The 24,956-nt window shown below is 43.3% G+C and overlaps 1 protein-coding gene across 1 annotated transcript in view; it reads left to right on the top strand.

Moving 5' to 3' along the window:
• Nucleotides 1-18,681: 18,681 nt before the first annotated feature.
• The window catches only part of XKR6 (XK related 6), a 166,923-nt gene continuing 160,648 nt past the window's right edge, over nucleotides 18,682-24,956 (top strand). Inside the window, exon 1 of the mRNA XM_014071690.2 lies at nucleotides 18,682-19,403. Within this exon, the coding sequence (XP_013927165.2) occupies nucleotides 18,682-19,403 (722 nt within the window). The remainder of the gene's footprint in view (nucleotides 19,404-24,956) is intronic.

The raw sequence follows: 24,956 nt of genomic DNA, 5'->3' as shown, positions 1-24,956 counted from the left end.
TTCATCCTTCTTCCTCCTGCTCCTGCTACGCCGGCAGATGTAAAGCTACGGGTTGTTGTTGTTTTTCCTGCCTAAGTGGTTTTTAAAACAAGCAAAGCAAAGCAAAGCGACACTGATTCAGGCTCTGCCGCGTCATCTACACTGGTAAAAGCGACGCGCGAACACAAAAGATTCTCTCCTCCGCGCGCCTCGTGATAAACAAACCCAGATTCTTAAGAGCCGAAGACGCCCAAATTAGCAATGATGAGACAGTCGTTTGGTGAGTGTTGACGCAGCACGAAAGCAGCCAGCCCCTATTTTTAATGAGTAGTTAATTACCAGCCGTTTTTAATTAGGGGGCGCGCGGAGCCAGGCGCGAGTTTACAAACTTGCCACCCGCTAAACAAACACATGTGCCAGGCTGAAAGCGCTCGGCTGCCTCCCTCAGTCCCGGTCCCTCGTGCCAGCGGAGGAGCGGCGGGCTGCGAGTCATCTGGGTTAGCGCCAGCAGGCGTCTAAAGACACGCGTCTCCTGCGCCGCGACCCAAGGAGGGTTTCTGAAGGAATGGCGGGGATAAGGCGGAAAGGCGGGCGGTTCCTTTCTTCCCCGAGAAACTGACTTTCTCGGAACGACTTTAGATAGCACCAAAACACCCGAAGGCCAGACCAGGAATAATGGATGGAAACTGAACAGGGAGAGATTCAACCTGAAAATAAGGAGAATTTTCTGACAGTGAGAACTATTAACCAATGGGACAGCTTGGAAGTTGTGGGACGCTTCAACACTGGAGGCTTTCAAGAAGAGATTGGACTGCCATCTTTCAAAAATGGTGTAGGGTCTGCAGGGTGGGGGGCTTGGTCTAGACCAGTGGTCTCCAACCTTGGCAACTTTAAGACTTGTGGACTTCAACTTCCAGAGGGAACTCTGGGAGTTGAAGTCCACAGGTCTTAAAGTTGCCAAGGCTGGAGACCACTGGTCTAGATGACCTACAAGGTTCCTTCCAACCCCTGTAATTAACAGATTAACAGAGTTGGAAGGGACTTTGTATGTCAAAGTTCCTTCCAACACCCAACACCCCCACCCCACCCAAGCAGGGGACACTAGATCATTTCTGACAGATGTCAGTCCCATCTCTTCTTGAAAGCTTCCAGTGATGAAGCTCCCACAATTTCCGAAGGCAAGCTGTTCCATTGGTTGATTGCTCTCACTATCAGAAAAATCATCCTTATTTCCAGGTTGACTCTCTCTCCTTGTTCAGTTTCCATCCATTATTCCTGGTCTGGCCTTCAGGTACTTTGGAAAATAGCTTGACCCCCTCCTCCCTGTGGCAGCCCCTCAAATATTGGAACACTGCTATCATTGTCTCCCCTGGTCCTTCTCTTCACTAGACTAGCCATGCCCACTTCCTGTAACTGTTCATTGTATGTTCCAGTCCCCTAATCATCTTCGTTGTTCTTCTGTGCACTCTTTCTAGTCTCTCAACATAAGTGAGAGAGAGGAAGGATGAGATGGCAAACAAGACTGGAGGAACAGAAGGGTGCTGGGAGATCCCAAAGGTGCTTTTTCAAGAGGCAACTGGACTTCCTTGGGTTGTTTTTTTAAAGCATCTTTGGGACAACTATGACCTGGATGACTGAGAATCTCCATAGACATTTAGCTGTGCTGGGAGATTATATCCTGAACCAAGTCAATTGCAGAACTGGCAATTTCATTTCTACAATATATGCAGTTTGGGGTGACATCAACAAGGATAAATTATTTTTTGGAATTTACTGTTCTACAAACTAGTTGGCGCAGTTTAATTTTCAATGCATTGCGTGCATCCAGAAAATGGATTAATTAAGTACATTTTGTGAATGCCACCAAGGTCTAATCTCACAATGTCCTAGAGCATGGATGTCAGTTTTGGCCTGGAGACCTTTTATAATTTACACCTATCAAATGAATAAGGCTGCCCAATTCCATAAAGACTCTGAGCAGTACAACATTAAAAACAGCAGGAACATTAACTAAGAATGTAACAACATGTGTCACTTTTGGAATTTCTACTCCATGCGTTGCAAGAACATATGGAGAACGATATAGCAACTGATCTATCATTGCATGCGCATGAACGGTTTTCTCGGATGGACATGCTGATTACACAGGATTCCTAAGCATGGTGTGCTGATTACAGACTGCTTGCATGCTGTATTAAACTGTGATTTACTTAACCATTGTTTACTGACTAAGCTATAATTGGCTGGGTGAGGGTCACGTACTCTAAGCCATAACCATGGCTTATGAACTATGCAACACGATGGTTTTCATGTGATGTTATGAAATCCATTTCATACAATCATGCCGTCCTTTTAAAATAAGCTGATCTTCTCATTGCAGGGTTAAAGTGCCAGCTGAGTCTCCTCTTCACCCAAACCTTAATTTCACCCCACAAAACCCCCAACCATGCTCTTAGGTTGCCAACTTCCTTGAAGAGAAAGAAGAGCCAATTCTTTCTAGGATGACTTTTTTCATCATCACATAAAGATTTTTATCCTTGACACAGAGTATTACTGAGGATATTATGTTCCCTGGATGTTTTGTTTCCCTTTCCACATCTCTCTTCTGAACTTTGGTTGCAAGCTTTGCATTTCTTCTTCTCTTTTAACTTCCATTTAACTTATTATGTTTTTTTAAGGTTCTTTTGTTATCTGTCCTGAATGTTCTTTAAACAGAAAGGCAGGGCAGGCATTTTTCTCCATGAGTAAAAGAGAGCTAGTCTCTCTACTGGACCTGGACTCAGGAGCTGTCTGTCTGAAAGTGAACCAACTGAAGCTACCCTCATTAGCCATGATAGCTCTTCTGGCTCTGTGGAGTTTCCCCTTTGTGTTGGAGACTAAAACATATGAAGAACGGTTGCAGGAACTCGGTATGTCTAGTTTAATGAAAAGAAGGACTAGGGAGACATGATAGCAGTGTTCCAATATCTCAGGGGTTGCCACAAAGAAGAGGGAGTCAAACTATTCTCCAAAGCACCTGAGGGTAGAACAAGAAGCAATGGGTGGAAACTAATCAAGGAGAGAAGCAACTTAGAACTGAGGAGGAATTTCCTGACAATTAGAGCAATTAATCAGTGGAACAGCTTGCCCCCAGAAGTTGTGAAAGCCCCAACACTGGAAGTCTTTAAGAAGATGTTGGATAGCCATTTGTCTGAAACGGTATAGGGTTTCCTGCCTAGGCAGGATGTTGGACAAGAAGACCTCCAAGGTTCCTTCCAACTCTGCTATTGTATTGTATTGTAAAATATGACCTTTTAAAAAGTTGCTTCATTTTTCAGTGATGTCACTTTTATGCAACAGATGTCATATTTTTATACGACTGAACTCTTGTGTGTCTATTGTATTGTCTGGTGGAATAGGGGACAAGTAGTCCTCAACTTACAATAGTTTGTTTAGTGACTGTTCAAAGTTACAGCAACAGTGAAAACGTGACTTATGGCCATTTTTCACACTTAAAAATGGTTGCAGCATCTCCATGGATGCATCATCCAAATCCAGAAGCTTGGCAACTGGTTCATATTTCTGTTGGTTGCATTGTTCCAGGGTCATGTGATCACCTTTTGCAACTTCCTGACAAGCAAAGGAAATTCACTTAACAACTGTGTAATCGTGTTTCCTCCAAAATAAGGCAGGGCCTTATTTTCTTTTGACTCCTGAAATAAGTGCTTGGCCTTATTTTCAGGAAGGTCTTATTATTTTTGAGGTGCAGGAGGCCCCTTAACCTCGGCCTGCGGCCCATGGATCAGCCTGAGGCCTGTCTGGGGCTGTCTCTGTCTCTGGCACACTCTTGCCAGCCCTAGCAGTGCTGGGCCTGCCACTCTTTTTGCGGGCACCATTTTCAGGGGTTATTTTAGCGCATTTGCTCAAAAGCCCAATTGGGCTTATTATCCAGGGAGGTCTTATTTTCAGGGAAACAGGGTATTAACTTAACAACTTCACATAACAACCATGTCAAGAAAAGTCAAATAATGGGATAAAGCTCACTTAACAACTGCCTCACTTAGCAACAGGAATTTTGGGCTCAATTGTGGTCAGAACTGGAGGACTACCTGCATTGTGTATTTATATACTAAACTAATTTAGGGCCATAAAATGAAATGGCACTTTGGGGGGGGGGCAATAAAGGAAGAGGTGATAAAACAACTTGTCTTCCAAAAGCCCATTGCAGCAATGCCAGTATTTGTTGGACTATTTCCTTACAACATTCTGAAGAGATGTCTTAACATGGCAGAATTAACACTATTCAAGAGACTGGATGGAATTTTTTCCCCCCAAAAGGTCATAGATTTAGCTGACAGTTCTAGATTTTCAATTTGGCTATAGGCACTTTCAGATAAGGATTCTGCACCAGTTCAGAATTTGCTCCAGGTGATGTAGGCTTGGCTACTGTCAGAGCCAAGCATCCTCTCTTGTCTGATGGAAGTACAAGAAAGAACTATAGCATGGAACAACAAGATCATGGCACGAGATACTTTCACACTGAGGAAAAGGAGCAACATAGTCAAAAGGTTGACCAGAGTTCAAAAACAATTCAAGCGGTATTGTATTTCGAAGAATAGGTGTAAAATAGAATCAAGGAGCCGGCCAGAATCCAAACACTTGGGTAAAACAAAACAAAACAAAAATACCCTGGCTTAAAATCTAAACATGCAAGTAAAAAAATGAACACTGTGATTGATGTTGTTGCTGGCCTAACCAATATTTTTAACAGCCAACGGAAACTCCATCCAAACTTAGTCAATATTTATTAGTGCTTGAGGGGAAACATTGCTCCAAGAAATTCTGAATAAGCTTTGAATTCTACATATCTGTGTCACTCTTCCAGGGATGGGCTGCTACAGGTTCACCTGAGTTCGGGAGAACCCATAGCTAATGTTCGGAGAGCTTCCAAATCCGAGCCCTGGCTGGCCCCACCTGCCGCCCCAGCCCTCCCAGGAGTCTCCACGTGGCCCATTTGGGATGCAAGGTAAGTGCAGGGCCCCTGTGGAGGTTCAGGGAGGGGGGGAAATGGGCCTCCCGGAAGGGTGGAAATGGGCCCATTTCTGGCCTTGGGAGGGCCTCTGAAGTCCAGGAGAGGCAGTTTTCACCCTCCCAGAGGCTTGAGGAAAGCCTCCAGAGCCGGGGAAGGCAAACCCCGCCCCCCAACATGGTGCAGGAGGTTGACTAGGCCATGCCCATCTTGGCCATACCCACTCAGCAACCAGGTAGAGAACCCTGGAATTTTTGAAGCCCACTCCTGCACTCTTCACATCATTCTCTATAGTAGTGGTGCCATTCTGGTGGCTTTAATGATCTGGAATAATTTCATGATCAAATGCTGGGAATATGTGTTCCAAAGGGGTAGAAAGAAACAGCCCTTTCTTATTAAATTCCCACTTCGTTCTAAGAGTTCAAGGGGAAAATGGTATTCCCTTTATGAGTTCATGAGTTCTTCCTCTTTTCCTGAGGAGAACTCATGTGAGTAAACCATTGCAGACCTGATTAGATGATCCTGGATTTTTCATCTGGTCCTATGATGCTTATATTCCATCATGCAGTACTTGGGAGCTTATTTCTCTTCCGAAAATGACCAAACCAGAAGGCAATAGCAATAGCACTTAGAGTTATATACTGCTTCACAGTGCTTTATAGCCCTCTCTAAGCAGTTTACAGAGTCAGCATATTGCTCCCAACAATCTGGCTCCTCATTTTACCCACCTTGGAAGAATGGAAGGCTGAGTCAACCTTGAGCCTGGTGAGACTCAAACTGCTAAATTTCAGTCAGCCAGCAGTCAGCAGAAGTAGCCTGCAGTTCTGCATTCTAACCACTGCACCACCGTGGTTCTTTTAAAATATGCAATCAATATGAATCTGTATAAACCTCTTCCTGGATAATAGTGGGATATTGTGGTGGAACAGTGGTGGAATATTGTTAAAGCTAATGAAAAAAATAATCCTGTGACATTGCATTGAGGAATATTGAGTGATTCTTGGTTCACAACCAATAGTACCATTTGTATTCTGTATTTTTCAGCCACCCACATTATTTTATTATTTATTATTATTATTTATTGGTTTTGTATGCCGCCCACTCTCGGAAGACTCCGGGCGGCTTACAATAAAAAAAGGGAAGGGGGATACAAAAATAAAAACAACAAAAATAAACCCACATAGAGGTGGGTTGGTGCTGGTTTGGCCAGGATCGAGTGAACCGGTAATAGTGGTGGGGTGGCGGGAGCCTCTGTGCACCTGCCCAGATGTTTCTGCACATGCACAGACGCATTGTTCGTCTGTGCGAGCCTGCAGTACTGCATTCTAACCACTGCGCCACTGTGGCTCTTTTAAAATATACAATCAATATGAATCTATATAAACCTCTGGCTGGATAATAGTGGGATAAATATGGAAGAAGATCCATATACTGTATAGGATAGAAGACAGTGGTAGAATATTGTTAAAGCTAATGAAAAAAATTATCCTGTGCCATTGCATTGAGGAATACTGGCGAACTGGTAGTGGTGGCGGGAAGCTCCACCCACCTGCCCAGATGGAATTGTGCATGTGGGGGGAGAGAGAGTGAGTGCACAAGTGCGCCTGAACCAGTAGTAAAAAAATTGGCAACCCAGCACTGCACCCACAGTACTTTTATGCTATAAATACACTACATTTTAGAATCCTAACTGATAGGGTGTGGAAGTACCTAGCCAAATGCAACAAATAAATTTAAAAACATTGCACCAGAGTGATTGTATCAAGAAGATAGTTTTGCATAATTTCAGCTGCTTCATGGTGCCTTCAAGTGCAATGGAGAAAGTCTAGGGCAGTGAATCCAGCATTAAGATCAGCAGGAGAAATCTATGTATTTGGCTTTGAGTGCATTGCCAATATATAAAATCCATATTAAATTAATCATTCAATCAACCATTCATTCAGTCAATCAATCTGTTTCCTGGAACCAAAATACTGTTTGATTTTGCAGAATGCTCATACTTATCTCCAGGGGTAGGCTTCAATAATTTTAGTAATGGGTTCTTCTGCTGGGTAGGCGTGGCAATGGTGGGCATGGCCTAGTTGGCCTCATGAACCATGGGAGGGGAGCATTTTCACCTTCCCTAGAGTCCAGAGGCTTTTCTCGAGCCCCTAGGAGGGCAAAAACTGCTTCCCTCAGGCTCCAGAGACACTTGGGCCCATTTCTGGCCTTCCAGAATGTCTGGGAGGCCCGTTTTTACCCCCTCTGCACTGGCCCTCACATCCAAAATGGGCCACGTGGAGACTCCTGGGAGGAGCAGGATGGGATGAGAGGGGTGGGCGTGGCCAGCCAAGGGTGGGATTGGGGGGTTCTCTGAACCAGCCATAATGTCAGCTATAGGTTCTCCCAAATCCAGGCAAACCCATAGCAGCCCACCCCAGCTTATCTCCCGAGCTTTGAGAAAAGCCATCTAGAATTTGATGGTACACTTTAAAGGATAGATTGTTGGGCCAGTTAAATTTATTTACTTATTTTACAGCCAGTCTTTAGATTAAATATAGGACACAATGACCTAGTAATGAAATATACATGCATTTAGACTGTTGTAATTAAAACAGGTTAAACATACACGTATGAGCTATCCTTCCTGGAAAAGCAATGCCATTGTTTGCCAATAGAGGATCCAGGGGGATGAAGCTATCTGGGCCTGCATTGTCAAGATAACTTTCATCAATTTTTCCTCATTAGTAAGGAAGAAGGAAATGCCTCTCCAGGCACTTTAAACTGAGGCAGGCCCAGGTGGTAGATTGTGGTTTTCCAAACATCTAGTCCCAGAACAATAGTGGAGACTTATAGTATAACTGCTAAATTAATTGTGTGTCTGCCTGTCTGTCTATCTTTAATCCATTCAATATTCATAGCTTCGGGATCCTGAAATCACCAAACATCCAGGATCCAATAATCATCCTCTGCCTCACGTAAAAGTTACATTATGCAATTCCAACCAAGGTATGATCATTATTGGGTCTAGATCAGAATCTGAGCATCTTAGAATTTATCAAAGCTTAGAAAAAGCTAAAAACAAAAAAAGGCAGAAACTGTTCCTTTTCATGTATGGGACTCCTGCCCATTTTCCCTGGTCGCTCATTCTGCCCACTGCAGCCCTCATCCTTCCCAAGAAAATGTGAATGACACATCCCTGCTAGCAAAGAGATGTTCACCAACAACAGAGATCAGCACAACTTTATTTTTAAACTCTGAATCCGTTTTAAGGAAGTATCTCAAGTTATAGATTACGGATTGGTGAGTGGTTAGGATGCATTAATGTGAACTTCTCTCCATTGCCATAATTTCATGCATAATTTTTAATAAATCCTAATAACATTACTTAGTGGAGTTTTTTTTAAGGGTGGTGGGTAAAATATTAGTACTCAATCCTGTCTGGCAGTGCCAGGCATCCCATAATATTGGAGAAAGCAATTATAGTAGATTAACAGAATTCAGTGCAGGTAGTCCTGGAGTTACGACCACAATTGAGCCCAAAATTTATGTTGCTAAGTGAAACAATTTAAGTGAGTTTGTCCCATTTTATGACTTTTCTTGCCACAGTTGTTAAGTGAATCATTGCATTTGTTAAGTTATGGTTGTTAAGTGAAACTGGATTCCCCATTGACATTGCCGGTCAGAAGGTCACAAAAGGGGATCAAACAACCCTGGGACACTGCAACCGCCATAAATATGAACCACTTGCCAAGCACTAAAGTGTGAAAAATGGTCATAAGTCACTTTTTTCAGCGTCGTTTCAACTTTGAGCAGTCACTAAATGAACTGTTCTAACTCAAGGACTAGCAGTATCCTCTATACTGGAGAGATAAACCTCACTCATCAGAAATAACATTCCCAACTAATATAGCAGTCATTGGTATGAACAGTTTACTTTCAGAAGCAGAACTCAGAAACTGGAGTATTTCAAGAGCTGCTGCTGCTCCTTTTAAAACTTCACAGAATTTTTGAACTCCCTGCAAACTATTTGTTAAAGGCAACTCCCCCATTCAGTTCAGATGCTGCTTTTCATGTTTGGTGCCTTTGCACTGTTCTTTTGTCTGCCTTCTTTCAGTGCTTCTCGCCTTCCTTGGATATGACTAAATTTGAGCCGCGGCTGGAATGTGGAACTTGTATAGTTAGAGACTTTGCTAAAGATGGAAAATTTGGCCAGCAAGTTAGGTGGAAATTAAAGCTGAGATCTTTTGACTGGGATATCTTCTATTTTAATATAATGTAGAGAGTTATGTTGCATTTAAGGAAGACACTCCCGTAGTATCTCTTAAGATTTTTGGAGAGGTGAAGCTGTTCTGTTGCGATACTGATGAATAGATATGCTTCTGGCCACAACTGGCTGGTGGCCAAATGTGATGTTACAGCTACCTGCTACATTGCAGCTCAGATCATGATCTACCTATTTTAGAAGAATAATCTATTCAAATTAGGATTGCAGGAATGAAGGGCAGCACTTACTTACCACCTATAAAGCCCTTCATGGTAGTGGATCTGGGTACTTGAGAGACCGCCTCCTGCCAATTACCTCCTCGCGACCTATTAGATCTCACAGATTAGGCCTCCTCCGAGTTCCATCCGCCAGTCAGTGTCGACTGGCAACTACGCGGAGGAGAGCCTTTTCAGTAGTAGCTCCGACCCTTTGGAACGATCTCCCCGTGGAGATTCGTACCCTCACCACCCTCCAGACCTTCCGCACAGCCCTTAAGATCTGGCTATCCCATCAGGCCTGGGGTTAAAGATTATAATCCGCCCCCACCCGAATGATGAATGTTGTTTCTATTTTTAATTATGTATTGTCTTTATACGTCATTGTGTGTATTCCCCTTCCCCATAAGTTGTAAGCCGCCCTGAGTCCCCTCAGGGAAAAGGTCGGCCTATAAATAAACTTATCTATCTATCTATCATTCTGTTTTGATCATTATCAAAGAACAAAGGGATGTTAAGAGGCTGCTAAGATCAATCAGGCCAATGTATTATATAATATATATGTATATATGTGTGTGAGTGTGAGTGTGAGTTTGTGTATGTGTACACACACACAGCAGAAAGAGCAGTGAGTTAGTGGCTGCATTTACACAAAACATAAAATCTGAATTAACATAACTCAGTATCTATTTTTATATGCTATATTTTAAAAATCCCTGTATAATCACTTTGTAACATGATCTGGTTCACTTACATTATTGTGCAAGTGGCATATTGAGAGTACCCAAATAATATGTGTTAAAGATGGATCTTCTCTTTTTGGCTCATTCTATTAGTAGCAAAGTACAAAAGTATTGTGCTTTCTGCTTCTACTGCCGTTGACTTATTGTGCCCACTCAGAAAGTTTGCCATTACCTGCAACACACAAGAAAAAAAACTCTTGAGGATTGGACATCTAGAGCTTGTCATTATATTTGAAAATGATATTATCAAGTTCAGATAGTAATTGCACTAGTGGGTAAATTTTAGTTCCTGAACACATATTAAGAAAATAAGAAGAACCTTGGTGGATCTATCTATTATATCATTCACTTTTCATTCTAGCCAACCCAATGTCACTAAAACACTCAAAAGTAGGACACAAGGCAATCATCTTCTCTTCTTTGTTTCACTAGTAGCTGTTATGTAAAAGTATAATGATAGTTCCGGAGGCAGCAGATGGCTCTCATGATTATAACCACTGCTAAGGAGATTCATATCAGATAAACATTTGTTACCCTTTTCATATGGGTTGAACATTTGTTGAAATGACAGAGTTGAAAATTTAATAAAATTTGTAGAACGAAGACTGATCCTGGTGATGATGGAGCAAAGGAAGAACATATAAGATTGAAGAGTTAATCAGAAAAGTTTCGGTGCAGATTAAAAACAATTGAAAATGAAGCCATTATGGGCCTAAGAATTTCAGAAGACTTTCAAACAGTGAAGGAAATATTTCTGGGAGGAATAGCTCTATATCTTTTGTAAATTTTTTCACAAGGGCAACAATTAAAAATATGAATCAGATATACAAAGGTTCTCCTTGCTCAACTTTGCTCCTGATTTGAATTGTGCTTGTGAGCACTTGCAGTTAAAACTCACCATTGCACTCCTGCCAAAAACAAACTTCTTCCTTTTCTATAGTTAAGTGATGCGTACTGATTGGCTCATGTCTATGTTATCAAGGGTAATGGGCACTCCATTTCTTTGTTGACTCCCTTCCCACCCAGAAGTTTCTATACTTATTATCTGTATCTGTTTGAGAGTAAAGAGTCCCCTGGGATTCTGTTTAAACATTTAATACAAAAAACATTTCAGACACTGCATTGTCAAGCTTCTAATAGTCACTTGCAACCAAGATAGCTACCCTAGATTCTTGCTGAGTTTCGTTAGGGTTTTTTTTTTTTTGAAGGAAAAGGAATTAAATTTCAAAATATTATGAATTAGGTGACCAGACCTTCTTTGTTAATCCTTCTGATATGGAAAAAATGCAAAGCATTTCAGAATTCATTCTGATTGTCACAAAGAAGTCCATTACACATTTGCCTCTTTGAACTGAGAGCAAGCAGAGATCAGATGAAAATTTTACTACTGGTAAAAAGTAGTGAGAGTATTGTCACAATAATGCCTATTATTAGTGAAGTCAGTGAAAAGTGACTGTAGTCAGTGGAAAAAAATGGAATTTTGGATTAGAACAAGAGACAGGTTTAGATCCAAGTGGTCATGGAAGGTCAGCAAGTGACCTGGGGACTGTAATTGTAATTGTAAAGTTTATTTATAGGCCGCCCTTTTCCCTGAGGGGACTCAGGGCGGCTTACAACTTACAGGGAGGGGAATACAAACAGTAATATATAAACACAGTACATAATTAAAATATAGAAACAACATTCATCATTCGGGTGGGGACGGATTACAATCTTTACCCCCAGGCCTGACGGGATAGCCAGTTCTTGAGGGCTGTGCGGAAGGTCTGGAGGGTGGTGAGGGTACGAATCTCCATGGGGAGATCGTTCCAAAGGGTTGGAGCTACTACTGAAAAGGCTCTCCTCCGCGTAGTTGCCAGTCGACATTGACTGGCAGATGGAATTCGGAGGAGGCCTAATCTATGCGATCTAATAGGTCGCGAGGAGGTAATTGGCAGGAGGCGGTCTCTCAAGTACCCAGATCCACTACCATGAAGGGCTTTATGGGTGGTAAGTAGCACCTTGAAGCGCACCCGGAGATCAACAGGTAGCCAGCGCAGCTCGCGGAGGATAGGTGTTATGTGGGTGAACCGAGGTGCACCCACAATCGCTCGCGCGGCCGCATTCTGTCCTCTCGCAGTGTAACCTACCTATCATAGAATATTATGTATATCATCTTGAGCTTCTAAAGGAAAGGAAGGATATAAAGGATGTACATTTAATAAATAAATTAAAATTACCTCCTAATACAAGAAGGCAAATATAAATTAATAGATGTATAAGAGACTTGGGCAGATAACTCCAATAAATGGACAATAGCAATTAATCTATATAATTATATTATATAGCAATTAATCTATATAATTATATAATATAATTCACAAGAAAAGAGATGTAATAGATAGGAATGAGGAGTTAGTTGTCTCCACTCCTGCTCATAAATCGGAGTGAATGGACTTAGTCATAATGCATAGAATATCTGGTTTATAATAAGTGAAGAAACAAATAAAAACATTGCCAATGTTGATGTCTACTATCACTCAACCAATCAAGGAAAAATGTAATAATGTATCCCAAAAACAAATTTTAGATCTTTCAAAGATGCACAAAGTAGTAGTGATTGTGGAATTTGAATTACCCCAACATCTGTTGGGACACAAACTCTTCCAGACATGTTCCTTCCAGAGGATGGAGTAAGGCACAAGAGAACCAGTTTTGACTTAAAGCTAACTAATAGAGAGAAAACATAATCCAGGAAATTGAAGTAGTAAAAAAACTGGGGTAAAATAATGCTACAGTTCTTGATTTGAAGTGAAACAAAAATGGAGTACAGACCAACATGTATTTTGCGCATTAAAAAAGCAGATTTTAATTGATTTAGAGCGATAATAAACAGAATCTCATGGAAGCAGAAATTAATGGAAAGAGGAGCTTTAAAAGTGTGAGAAAAATCACAGTTCTGAATGATTTCAATAAGGGAAAAAAAGGTTATCATCAGAAGAAGCCTGGACATGTTCACATGCAAGCTAGGCAACCATCTGTCAAAAGTGGTTTAACCTGGATCTCTGTAGTGGGCAGGAGAATGGATTTGATAGCTTACATGGCCTCTTCTAGCTCTATTATTTTATTATTCTATGATTCTATTCTATAATGCAGATACAAACATTGTGATAATCTTAGAATGGCCTCTTTTCTCCTTCCCATTCATGGATTTTCTTGTTGATTCTTTTAATTAAGGATTTTTTTTAAAGTCTCGGTGCTTTGTCTCTTCAGAGCACTTTTCATTTCTTGTTGTTGAAAAGAAATTAAGGATGTGAGAAAGGGTCTATCTATTGACAAATCTTTTCTCCTCTCCTGAGCTTGTACTTAAGAACAATGCAAGGTTAATTTGCTGGCTGTTTCTGAAGAATAAACCTAACATCCATAGGAACTGAGAGTGGAGAAGCAGCAGATGGGGAAGATGTGCTTAACACTTTGCCCAAACACTGCCGATTTCCCTTTAAATTGCCACTGTAGGGGATTAAAAAGACTCTAGTTTTGAATGGCCTGATGCCTATCTGTAAGTGGGGACTGTAAATCTTGAACAGCCTGCGTAGTAGCTGGGAGACTTTTAAGGATTCTTAAAACACTGCCACTGTCCCTTCCAAGGGAAGAGGCCCTGTGTGAAACAGGTACATTAACAAACAAGATTTCATGAGGAATGCAGGCCCAATGCCCTAAAGCCCAAAGAATTGGAACTAGTACGATAAAGTTAACATGGAAAATACAGATTAACTATCTAAGAGATTGTTTATTTCTCTTTATTACTGCTGCTTGCTCAGTTTGATATACTTTTATATTTGGTCTAATTTTCTTTCTTATTTTTTTGTCTGTTTGCACAAACAATTTACTGGGTGCAAGTCATGATCCGCAGGTATCAGTTTTAAATACCAGAAAGTTTGCCTTTGCAATGGCAATGTCATGTATGTTTCATACATATTCCTGGTGAGGATCTTGTTCTTCCCATTGAGTTGGCATTTCAGGACCGTTTGTCATGAAATATCAGCTCAATGCCACTTTGTGTATGTCCTTAGGCTGATAGCTGGTGCTGTGAGCTTTTGTTTAGTAGTTTCTGGGGCTTCAGATAAAATCAGGCTCTTGTATTTTTTTCCCCAGGAGCTGAGTCTTAATCTCAACACCCTTCTGTTGTTCTACCAGCTAATTAACTTCTTTCGGAATTGTCTTGATCTTAGCCTTCAACCCTATTTTGGGGGGAGGGGAGGGAGGAGAATAGTATGCACTGCTGTTCTTGATTTGTAGCCAAGTATTTCCAGGATTATATGGTAGTTATCATAGCCTATACCAGTTCATCTGTTATGGTAGTAGTAGGAATTGTTGTGAGGGCTCTCTCGGCATCTTCTAGAATGCTGACTGATGTCCTTCTTCTGTGCCTTAGTAATCTGTCTTGAGGGGTGATTGTAGCTAGCTTATCCATGATCTTATATCTCAAATCACCTGCTGTGTTCTGTAATAGAGGTGGCAGTGACATTACAGCTTCAGGTGTTGGGTGTATATCTAATTGTTCTTCTGGGTCTTCTTGAGACTAGGATGCAACGTGAAGTTGGTCGATCTCAAACTGAAAGAGCAGCTTCCTCTTCACTAGGTTTTTAAACATTGGGTAATTTACCTGCTCCTCAGTTAGTGTGAATGCAAGTCTTCTGTCTATCGATAGTTCCCTCATTTGTTTCATATTCCTCGGTTATTAGGTTTACAGTTGTAGTAGCATTCCATCACTTGGGTTCCCTTGTCTCATCCATGTATGTTTGTTCTAATAACCACTTGTCATCAGATTGTCTTGGTTCCATGACATCTGTTGTGGATCTTGGGTAACATCCAAGATCCACACCAGATATCAGAGAACCAAGGCAATCTTGGCTTCTTGGTTCATGTCACTCTCATCTCCAAAGTGGGCAGGTGAATTGTTAGATTCTTTATCAAAGGACCTCTACTGGTCAGGTAGGTATCAGCCAGGCCTTGCTACATTAATTCATCAGTACAGGACAAATGAACTTCTCAACTCACTCTGAACTTTTCAACTTACCTCTGGCAGCTGTGAGATTGCCACTGTAGGGAGCCAAAAGCAGTGAGAACAGGTTTGATACGGTTCTGAAGAATATATATGTGACTGAATTACTACCCATACCTGTTCACATAACCAAGCTTATTCTAAAAGGGGGAGTATTGTCTTCTATCCTATCTATATTCCAGGTTAGTGAGCAACTTCCTATTTAAAAACAGATGGTGATAGTATAATTACTTGCCTTTTTCTCTTGGAAGAATTACCATATTTAACGAACCCAGGTAGACAGATTGGTAATCTCATGTAACAGTCTAGCCAACTGCTGGTACTGTTGGCAACAGGCAACTTTCCACCTTCTCTATGGAGCCACCCAAACATTTTCTGCTATAATTGGGTTTTCAAATCTGTGTATAGATTTGAAATGGTACTTGCTAGGGAAAACTGCTTGGACAGGCAATTTTTGAATGAGAACTAATTCAGGAGGAATAGTTAAGATACCTATCCCTATTGCACATTTCCTCATTATTTGCTTTTGAACAGCTTTTTCTAAAATAGGGGGAAACAAATTAACTTCACACATAATTTATATGCATATGTTGTTACAAATGTTGCAGATTCTTACTTGGAATTGGTTTCTAGTTAATCAGCCAGTCATATCTAGTTTGGATGACTCAAAGAGGAGAGCAGGACATGCGAGAAATGGGTGTTCTAGTATGTATAAAGCAGCAGCAATTCAGGCTAGGATCCCGGAAATGTCAGGCTAGACTTCAGCACCATGGACAGAGGTCAGAATAATTGCAGGCTGAGCCAGGCAAGTGGCATAAAGCTGAAACTAAGGCAGAAAATGCAGCAACAGGTCATTCTATTGCAGCCAGGAGTTGCAAGTTGCTTTTCATCACAGTCACTGTTGATTTATGGACGCCACTGGTGCTTCTTTGTGACTATAGCAGTCAACATATGAGTTGCATAAACAGAAAGTGGGGAGATCCTTCCAGAAGGCCAAAGTGTGGCTGGGACAAAGAAAGAAGTATAATTTACACAATACTAACTATAAGTACCTTTACCACAATTGTTGATGGATGGTATTGGGGCAAGATAAGGAATGCAAATGGGACATGGTAGCTCTATGGGACATGGTGGCTCAGTGGCTAAGATGCTAAACTTGTCGATCAGAAGGTCTGCAGTTCAGCATTCGAATCCCTAGTGCCATGTAACAGAGTGAGCTCCTGTTACTTGTCCCAGCTTCTGCCAACCTAGCATGTAGGTTCAAAAGCATGTAAAAATGCAAGTAGAAAAATAGGGACCACTTTGATGGGAAGGTAACAGCATTCCATGCGCCTTTAGCATTTAGTCATGCCGGTCACATGACCATGGAGATGTCTTCGGACAGCGCTGTCTCTTCGGCTTTGAAACAGAGATAAGCACTGCCCCCTAGAGTCAGGAACAACTAGCACATATTTGCGATGGGAACCTTTACCTTTAAAGAATGCAAGAAAGCAAAGCAGCCAGAGAAGCAAACTATGCCCATGGATTAGGTGGGGAATATTTTTTTTGAGAGAGAGAGAAAGCAGAAATTCATTCGTGAATGAGACTGAGAAAAAAGGTGTCGTTGGGAAACCCCAAGTAGTTTGTGAAAGGAGAATCTTTCTCTTCTTTTCACTTATCTTTCCACTCTTCTCTCTATAGATGGACCTCTTGGGGTTTCGTTTAGGACCTTAATCCCTTTTAAACCCTGGATTGCATCCTCCATTTCTGGGTCTGCCCTGCCTTTCCACCTGGTCAGTCTCTCTCCTGGTACCTTTTGAGCTCCTTTCACTGCTACAGTGAAACTCCTGATAAAAGCTTGCCCTCTTCACACTAGCATCTTCTAATTGATCTGACACATCTTCCTTTTTTTTTTCTCTTTTTTTCTCCACTCCCCCAACCTCCTTGAGAACTTTGGTGTGCCTTAGGCAGAGCTGGCATTTTGTGTTTGCAGGACACAAAGCACCTCATTTTAATAAACACTTTGGAAACACTACCATCCCAGTTCAAGGGTCACAACTGTCCCCATCCACCCCCAATAATCCAGGATGTTAGATTCATTCTAAGAGGAGGTCATCAGACTTGAATAATGAGGAGGAATAGTGAAACCTAGTATGGGTGGTAATAACTTTAAAAAGCCCTAGTTTGGGCAGTTCCAGGGAAGTAATAAACACATTTATCTGTTGTAGAGGAAAACTGGCTGGACTTTTGGAGTAGAAGGAATAGAAATCTGGTAGCATTCTATGAAAATGATCTAAGAATGCAAATGCAGAATTGTAGGAATGTTTTAATAAACACTTGGGATTTGTATCTCACCCAAGCAGTTTTAAACTGGGGTGATAGTTTGCAACTGGCATAGTGTGTGTGTGTGTGTGTGTGTGTGTGTGTTTAGAGAGAGAGAGAGAGAGAGAGACAGGGTGGGGGGAGGAGGGGGGAGGAGTAGGAGTAGGAATAATAATCCAGGGGGTTGCTACTCTTGCTGCAGAAGAGCTGAGCCCTGAGAGGCTAGTATGATAAGGAGTCAGTGCAATTTTTGCCCACTAACGTCGTAGGCTGCGAGTCCGGCAAGACAAGGGCGGGCAGGCGGAGGTGTGACATAGCTCACAGGCGTGAAAGTCGCCCAGGCGCATCACCTCCAAGGGAAGCAATGGGGACATCTCAGGGAGGGGGCTCTGTGCTGAGACTAAGGATGGCGGATGGAGGCTAAAAAGCGGACGTGGGGCTATGTGCAGGTGGAATGGAGGTGGAAGCCAGGCAATAGAGGCTATGCTTGCAGGAAGCCTCCGGTTCGGTAGATTCCGAGCTGAACCAGCGCCTGTGTAAGCTGGAGAGGGTGTTCGGGAAGTGGGGCGGGGGTGAGCTGGGGATGCTGGACCTTGGCAGGGGGAGACCGGGCCGATCTGGTCCAAGCCAGCCAGCCAGCCAGGCGAGGGTGTCCCCCCTCCTCCCTCAATGCCAGCCGCGGTGGCGTGGGCGGACGTGCGGGGTGGTCTCCTTCTCCTTCCCCCTCAGTGCAGCGCTGGCTCTTTCCCGGCGCTGGCACTAGGGGTCCCCCAGCCCCATCCTTCCTGTGCGGCGGCGGCAGCGGCGGCGGCTGCTGCTGCTTGCGGGTCTGGAAGGAGGAGGAGGGAATGGGGGCCCCGGTTGGTCTTTAGCGCCTCCCTCCTCTCCCGGAAGCGGAGGGGAAAGGAGGAGGAGGAGGAGGAGGAGGAGGCGGTGGGTGGTGGGGAGGGCATCCCGAGCCCTGCGGCCGGAGGGGCCCGGGTGGAGGGCGGGAGGAGGGCGGGCGGGAGGAGGGCAGGCAAGAAGGAAGGGAGGACGGACGGGAGGGCGGCGGGAAGCGGGCGGGCGGGAAGCGGGCTGCCGGGCCGGGCAGCAAGGGGGGAGCCTGGTGGTGGCGGTGGCGGCGGCGGCAGGCGGCGGAGGTGATGGCGGCCAAGTCGGACGGCAGCGGCTTCTCGCAGCTGCACAACCTGGACGACCTCCCGCACTATCATCCGCACCACGCCGCCGCAGCCGCGGCCGGCCCGGGCGGCTGCGGCGGCGCGGGGGACGAGGCCGGGGGCAGCAGCTCCATGCACATCTGCCATTGCTGCAACACGTCATCGTGCTATTGGGGCTGCCGGAGCGCCTGCCTGCGGAGCCTGCTGGGCCGGGCCGGGGGGTCGGCCTCGGGGGCCCGGGGAGGCGGCACGGACCCTCTGGACCCGGCCGACGGGCAGCCGTCCTCGCCCTCGGCGGCGGTCGTGGCGTTGGCGGTGGAGCGGCCGTGGCTGGACTGTCTGTGGATCGTGCTGGCGCTGCTGGTGCTGTTGGGCGATGTGGGCACCGACCTCTGGCTGGCCCTGGACCACTACGGCCGGCGGGACTACCTGTGGTGCGGCCTGACGCTGGCCTTCGTCCTCCTGCCTTCGGTCCTGGTGCAGATCCTCAGCTTCCGATGGTTCGTGCAAGACTACACCGGCGGAGGCCTGGGAGCCGTGCAGGGCCTCACCAGCCGCGGCCCTCCCATGATGGGCTCGGTCGGAGCGGGCCGTCGGGCTGGCCCGGGACATCACGCCGCCCCTCCCGGCGCACAGCGCCTCTGCAGGCTTTCCGTCTGGATCTGGCAGACTGTTATCCACCTGCTGCAGATGGGACAGGTCTGGAGGTAAGGCGGGAGGGGCAGGAAGGCAAGTAGAGCGGGAAATGGGGCGGTGGGGGGGGGGGCTGCCTGCAAGGAACGAAAAGGGGTACGGAGGTCTACGGCCCTGTCGCGCCCCAGGCGGCGGAAGGGTGACCTCCAAGGCTGACTTGAGTACACTCAAGAAATGCATGGCTGCTAGAAAGGTGCAAGGCCCCGTCCCCAGTTTACAAGGAGGAATTGTAAGTGTGACTATCGGGTGGGGGAGATGCTCCCTTTTCTAGATTGGGGGGGGGGTTGTTGGAAAGTCTGCCCTGGTTTTCCCTACAGAGATTTTGCGGAGGGAGGGGGAGAGGGATGGGAGGCAGGCCAATCTTTCATGATGCCCTGTGCTGGAGGATTCCTAGGAGTGTGGTGATATCTCCAGAAAGATGCATATGCAGGAATGGCCAGGGAGGGGGAGAAGAATGCCTCTAGTCTCCCAAATCTCAGACAGAGCTAGGCAAGCTCATATTCTTATTCAAAAGCTTATGCCAAGTGACGTAAGGGAATGCTCAGTTGCGTGATGCACAGAGCCAGCCACTGAGGCCAAGACAGGATTTCTCTTAAAATCTGGTATGTTGGGGGAGCAGCACTGCATGTGTGTGCTTTCTGTACACAGGCTGAAGAAATAGAACAGTTTAGTGCAATCTGGAGCGCTTTGGATTTACTGAACTTCATCCCCATAATTCCCAGAGAACCTGGGTTTACTGGATGATGTGTGTGTTTGTGTGTGTGTGTGTGTGTGTGTGTGTGTGTGTGTGTATGTGTGTATTTCCCTCCCTCCTTTTCTGGGGGCGGGGGGGGGGAATAGAATGTAAGCAAATAGTCTGGGTTAGGGAAGCCTCAAATGGAAAGGAACAACTTGTAGTCACCTCCAAGAATGCAGTTGTATTGTCCCTGTTTTGGTAAAGGAACCACAGACACATAATATGCACAAACAAGCCAACAGGGTGCTGCAGAAAAAAAGGGAGCTTTCTTGGCCATCCCGATCTTGTCCATCCTCTTAGGAAACTAATAAGATCACCTCTTAGAATGAGCCACTGCAGTTGGGATATTTCCCAACTGAAGAAGCAGTATTATGCTCTTGCACAATATTTTTGGTCCTAAAATATTTTTCATCCCTGTGGAAAACCTGAAGTCATCCCCTCAAAGAAAACCTGTGGGCAGAATGCCCTTACATTATAATGGAGGAGAGAAATTTCAATCTGGAATAACTGAGATGCTCAAGGCATGGCCAAAAAAAGAAATCACAACAGTGAGATATTTGGCCAAGGATTACATTTTAATCAGAAAAGATTCTCTGGTTATCATCTAAAATAGATTTATTTCATCTGGTACCTTCCAGATGTCCTGGACTCCCCTTCGAATTAGAGAAGCTTTCTCCAGCCTGGTATCTCCAGATGTTTCGGTTTCCCCCTACTACATTCTAAAATTACCTTGTTTGTTGGATTTGTTCTGCTAAAATGAATCTGGGGTAGAAAACATGAATGTTCTTCAGACTCTGGCATGACAAGATAACATAGAAAAAATGCATTAAGGGAATATAATCTTAAATTCTTTACAATTGAGAACTAAGAAGAACATCCTACATCTCTTCCTTAGATGATCAAGATAGTTATCCTATTACTGCATCTCCTAGAACAATAATCTTTCATTCTGGATCATGTTTAACAGAAATGTGCATTTGGGACCAGAACTTACCTTTTTAAATTGTAGGCATGGATGTCCCAATGATGATGTAAACTGAGATAAGACTGAGACCTAGCGATGTAATATTCTGCAGATTGGTGTCCTCCAGATATGTTAGGAATGGAACTGCCATGATGCCCAGGAGTTGCAATCCCAACACACATGGCAGGCATTATAAAGGAGAAGTTAACACATTAGATTGAGCTGTTGACAATCAATTGTCCTAGAGTATGTTGGAGAAAAGCAAGTTCTCTCTTTCCTGCTCTACCAAGAAAGCACTAGAGATGAGAATGCAAAGTTCCTTCCTTGAGAATAAGTCACATTTAACACAATTTGATTTGCTGAATAAATGAGCACAGTAGTTAAGGATGCAAAGGATTTTTCACTGTAGAAGACAATTCTAGACCCCAGTACTGGAAGACAGGGATAGAAAGAGTGGGGGTAGAAGTGTATCTGCACGTCTAAAAATAAAAATGAAGAGCAATAAGTGGAGTGGTGGTAGGGACAGTCTTCCTTAAAAGGATCCATAAAACCTGAGGTGGCTAGATTAATTTTCTAACCTAATATAAGACCGAGTTGAAAGTGAAAAGCAATTACTTCCATAACCATAAAATGGATAGTGATGTAGAGCCACTGATGAACTTCTTTCCCCAAAGCTGTATGGTTTAATGACAGAAAAATGTCTTTTCATCTGCTAGGCATATGGGACTGGCAAAAAGAACAGCTCAGGGTTGGGTCAAATGCACAAGATTTATGCATCGTTTTCTGTATGCATGCATGCATACATGCATGCATGTACGTGTATCAGGTGATGGTGAGGTTGACAAATTGATGTATTGTGAATATGACATTAGACTCCCTCCTCCCACCCAGGCTTCCTGAAGGTAGAATATTGAAAAGAAGGTCGATCCCCGTGCCTGGCAGAGGGGGAGCTCTAGAATAACTCTGGTTTCTCTTTTCAAGAGAGGAACTATGGGAAAAGATGCAGAAGGTGTCCTGGAGAGACCTTTGCTAAGAGAGGAAGCCTTTGCAGAAACAAGGCAGTGGGGGGAGCCTTTAGCTGCCTAAGAGTCTGCTTGATCTGCATGTACTGTATGTGCAGCCGTAAGCATGCACACATGTGCCTAGACCGATCCAGAATGTTTTTGCAAAAAGGGTTCACAGCAGGATACCAAAATGAACGAGTATTTTACTTAAGTTGTTGTGAAGCCATCAAATGCATAAGATGCCTTGGGGATGGCATCAATCCAAAAGAGTGGATTGGCTTATATAAGCTAATCAAACAGGATAAAATAAAGTTTGAGGAAGGAAAGGATTTAAAATCCCCTTTTGAAGATGGAAATGTGTGTGTGTGTGTGTGTGTGTGTTTGTACAGTGTGCACGTGCCTTTGAACATGTATGAATAGGTATATTTATATATGTGAGATTAGCAACTGGAATAAACTGGATCTTTGCAATATGACGGGAGTGGGGGGGAGAAGAAATTAAATGGAGTGTGAAGAGATACGTTCACTTAATTAAGACCCTTTTCAGTGAAATCATGTGGGTAAAACAGGCAAGGTGGGGTTAAATTGCATACGGGCTGGGCCAGTTTCGTTCCTCTGAAGTTGGAGAGGGAGCAAAGGCTTTGATGAAAGATGATGTTCAAATGAGTTGGAAGGGTTAAAGCAGTTTCTGAGGAATTTGCTTTGAACCAATTTAAAATGGAGGCAACCTATTTGAGTGGCTGCCGGGAGGGGGGGGGATATCGGCTTGATGCTGGTGGGGAAAAACAGTCAAGGAAAAATTGAGATACACAGGAAAGATGAGGGAGGGGGAGAATAAGAGGAGGAAAACACCCGCCTAAGCATGTGTGGGTAGCTTGTATGAAACTGCAACCTGGGAAATACGCCGGTGAAGTCATACACTGCAACAGAATAAATTTCTTGCTTTTTCAAAATGTCATTTGCACTGCTTTATGGCAGGCGGTCTCCTCTCCCCCCCCCCGCCTCTCCCTTTCTCCCCCTCCCTCTCCCTCGTGCATGTTCTAGCACAGAACATGATGTATGCAAGCAGGGCAAGGTTGTAACAAGAGATTTCAGTTTTGCCTGTACCATGAATGATGGAAAAATCATTTCTCTCCCTCCTTCCATTATGCATCGAAATATCAACCATATAAGCTGAGGCAGCTGTTGGAGGAAAATGCATGTGTGCCTGGCAATTTACCCATCTCTTTTGGCAGCTCTGTATTGAGATGGGAATTAGATGGGTATTTTCTAGGGTTAGGGGGGGGGGGTTCTTATACTCGCTTTGTCACTAAATAAACATCTCCGGCATACTGGAAGATGCCAAATCATTGGGAAAAGTGGGAATGGAAAGAAGCAACTGATTGTACTTGAGAAATAGAACTGTATAGGTCTTATTCAGCCAAAGCAGATGAAAGGTAGGGTCTCACTTAACCCTTGCCCATTTCTGAAGCTCTAAATGTTCTTTCAAGCCAAGTGGGATCTACCAAAGAAAGGGCTTTGCCAAATCTTGCTCTCTGTAATGAGGATTTGTATTTAAAATTGAAATATGTCAAAGATTTCCTTAAGGATTAGGGCAGCAACATCTGTTTGGGGACCTCACACAGCTGTTGAAAGTCTATTGAACAAATACTTAATCACCAACAACCTTTTGTGAGAGTCATTTAATACATTTTATAAATAAATAAACAAATAAACAAACAAATAAACAAATAAATAAATAAATAAATAAATAAATAAATAAATAAATAAATAAATAAATGACACTGTTCCTCTTGCTGTTATGGCCGTCATTTGAATTATTCCTGAATGCTATGGTGGGACTAATCCAGCAAGACAGCATGCCAGAAGCTGAATTATTGCTTGTTGGACTAGTGAAATGTTTACATTTGGAAGGATTTATTGGAAGGGGGAAGTAACTTACTGTAAAATGGCCCATATCAAGTTGGCTTCCCTTCATAGGAATGAACATAGATGTGGATCTTATACTAAGATGTTTGTGAAATGTCCTCTGGTCTGTAAAATTCTTGAAAAGGAATCAATTAGAAGAAACAATAAAATAAAATAAAATAAAATAAAATATGTAATAGTGGTCCTACTAGGTGGCAATCTCTACCTGACCTTGACTGATCTCAAAAGCTAAACAGAGTAAGACCTCATTAATTTTTGGGTGGAAAAACCATCAAATGATACCAGGCTTATAGGCTAGATGGAGAAGTTGAAAAATGTCTTGGAATAAAATAGTGGCGAACCATATTCTGTTGCCACAAAAAATTAATTGGACACATCTATTTAGTTCCCAGGGTCAAGTTTGCTCAAAAGTGTCCTTACCTAAATGGTGCTGGAGACAAACTAATGGAAGCTTCCAATCTGACCTTAGTTTATTTATTGTTTCAGCAAATGCAAAAAAAATATAGCAGAATGATAGTGGAATTTTTCCCCATTATCTGACACTGATAAGTTAATTGCATGAGGCTAAGGAAAGACCTAGCTTTAAAAAAAAGGGGGTGGTGGTGGTGTTGTACAACATGTCATCCAAGGCTAAAATTAGGTTGAATAATTTGTATTTTGATATATTATGGGAAATCCAGCTATTCTTTTATAATGCTATGCGAATCAGACCATCATATAAAGTCATAATAAAATTTATTTAGGTACAAAATGCATACACAGCAATTGTGAGCGCTAAATCCAACTGAATATTTCTCACTACAATTGAAGCATTGTGGCTGCTTACTTTTGGCAAGTCATTTCATTTGGAGTGGAGTGGACAAATTTATGCAAATGAAAAGATCTTGGCTACATGTCAGACAGTGTCTGGAGAAATTTGAAAATAATTACATTT

The sequence above is a fragment of the Thamnophis sirtalis genome, unplaced genomic scaffold (assembly GCF_051295495.1).
Source record: "Thamnophis sirtalis isolate CommonGarterSnake01/CBP01778 unplaced genomic scaffold, rThaSir2_p1.2 scaffold_6, whole genome shotgun sequence".
Classification (NCBI taxonomy): domain Eukaryota; kingdom Metazoa; phylum Chordata; class Lepidosauria; order Squamata; family Natricidae; genus Thamnophis; species Thamnophis sirtalis.
Note: the sequence above shows the minus strand (reverse complement) of the source record. Positions and strands in the feature narration are given on the sequence as shown.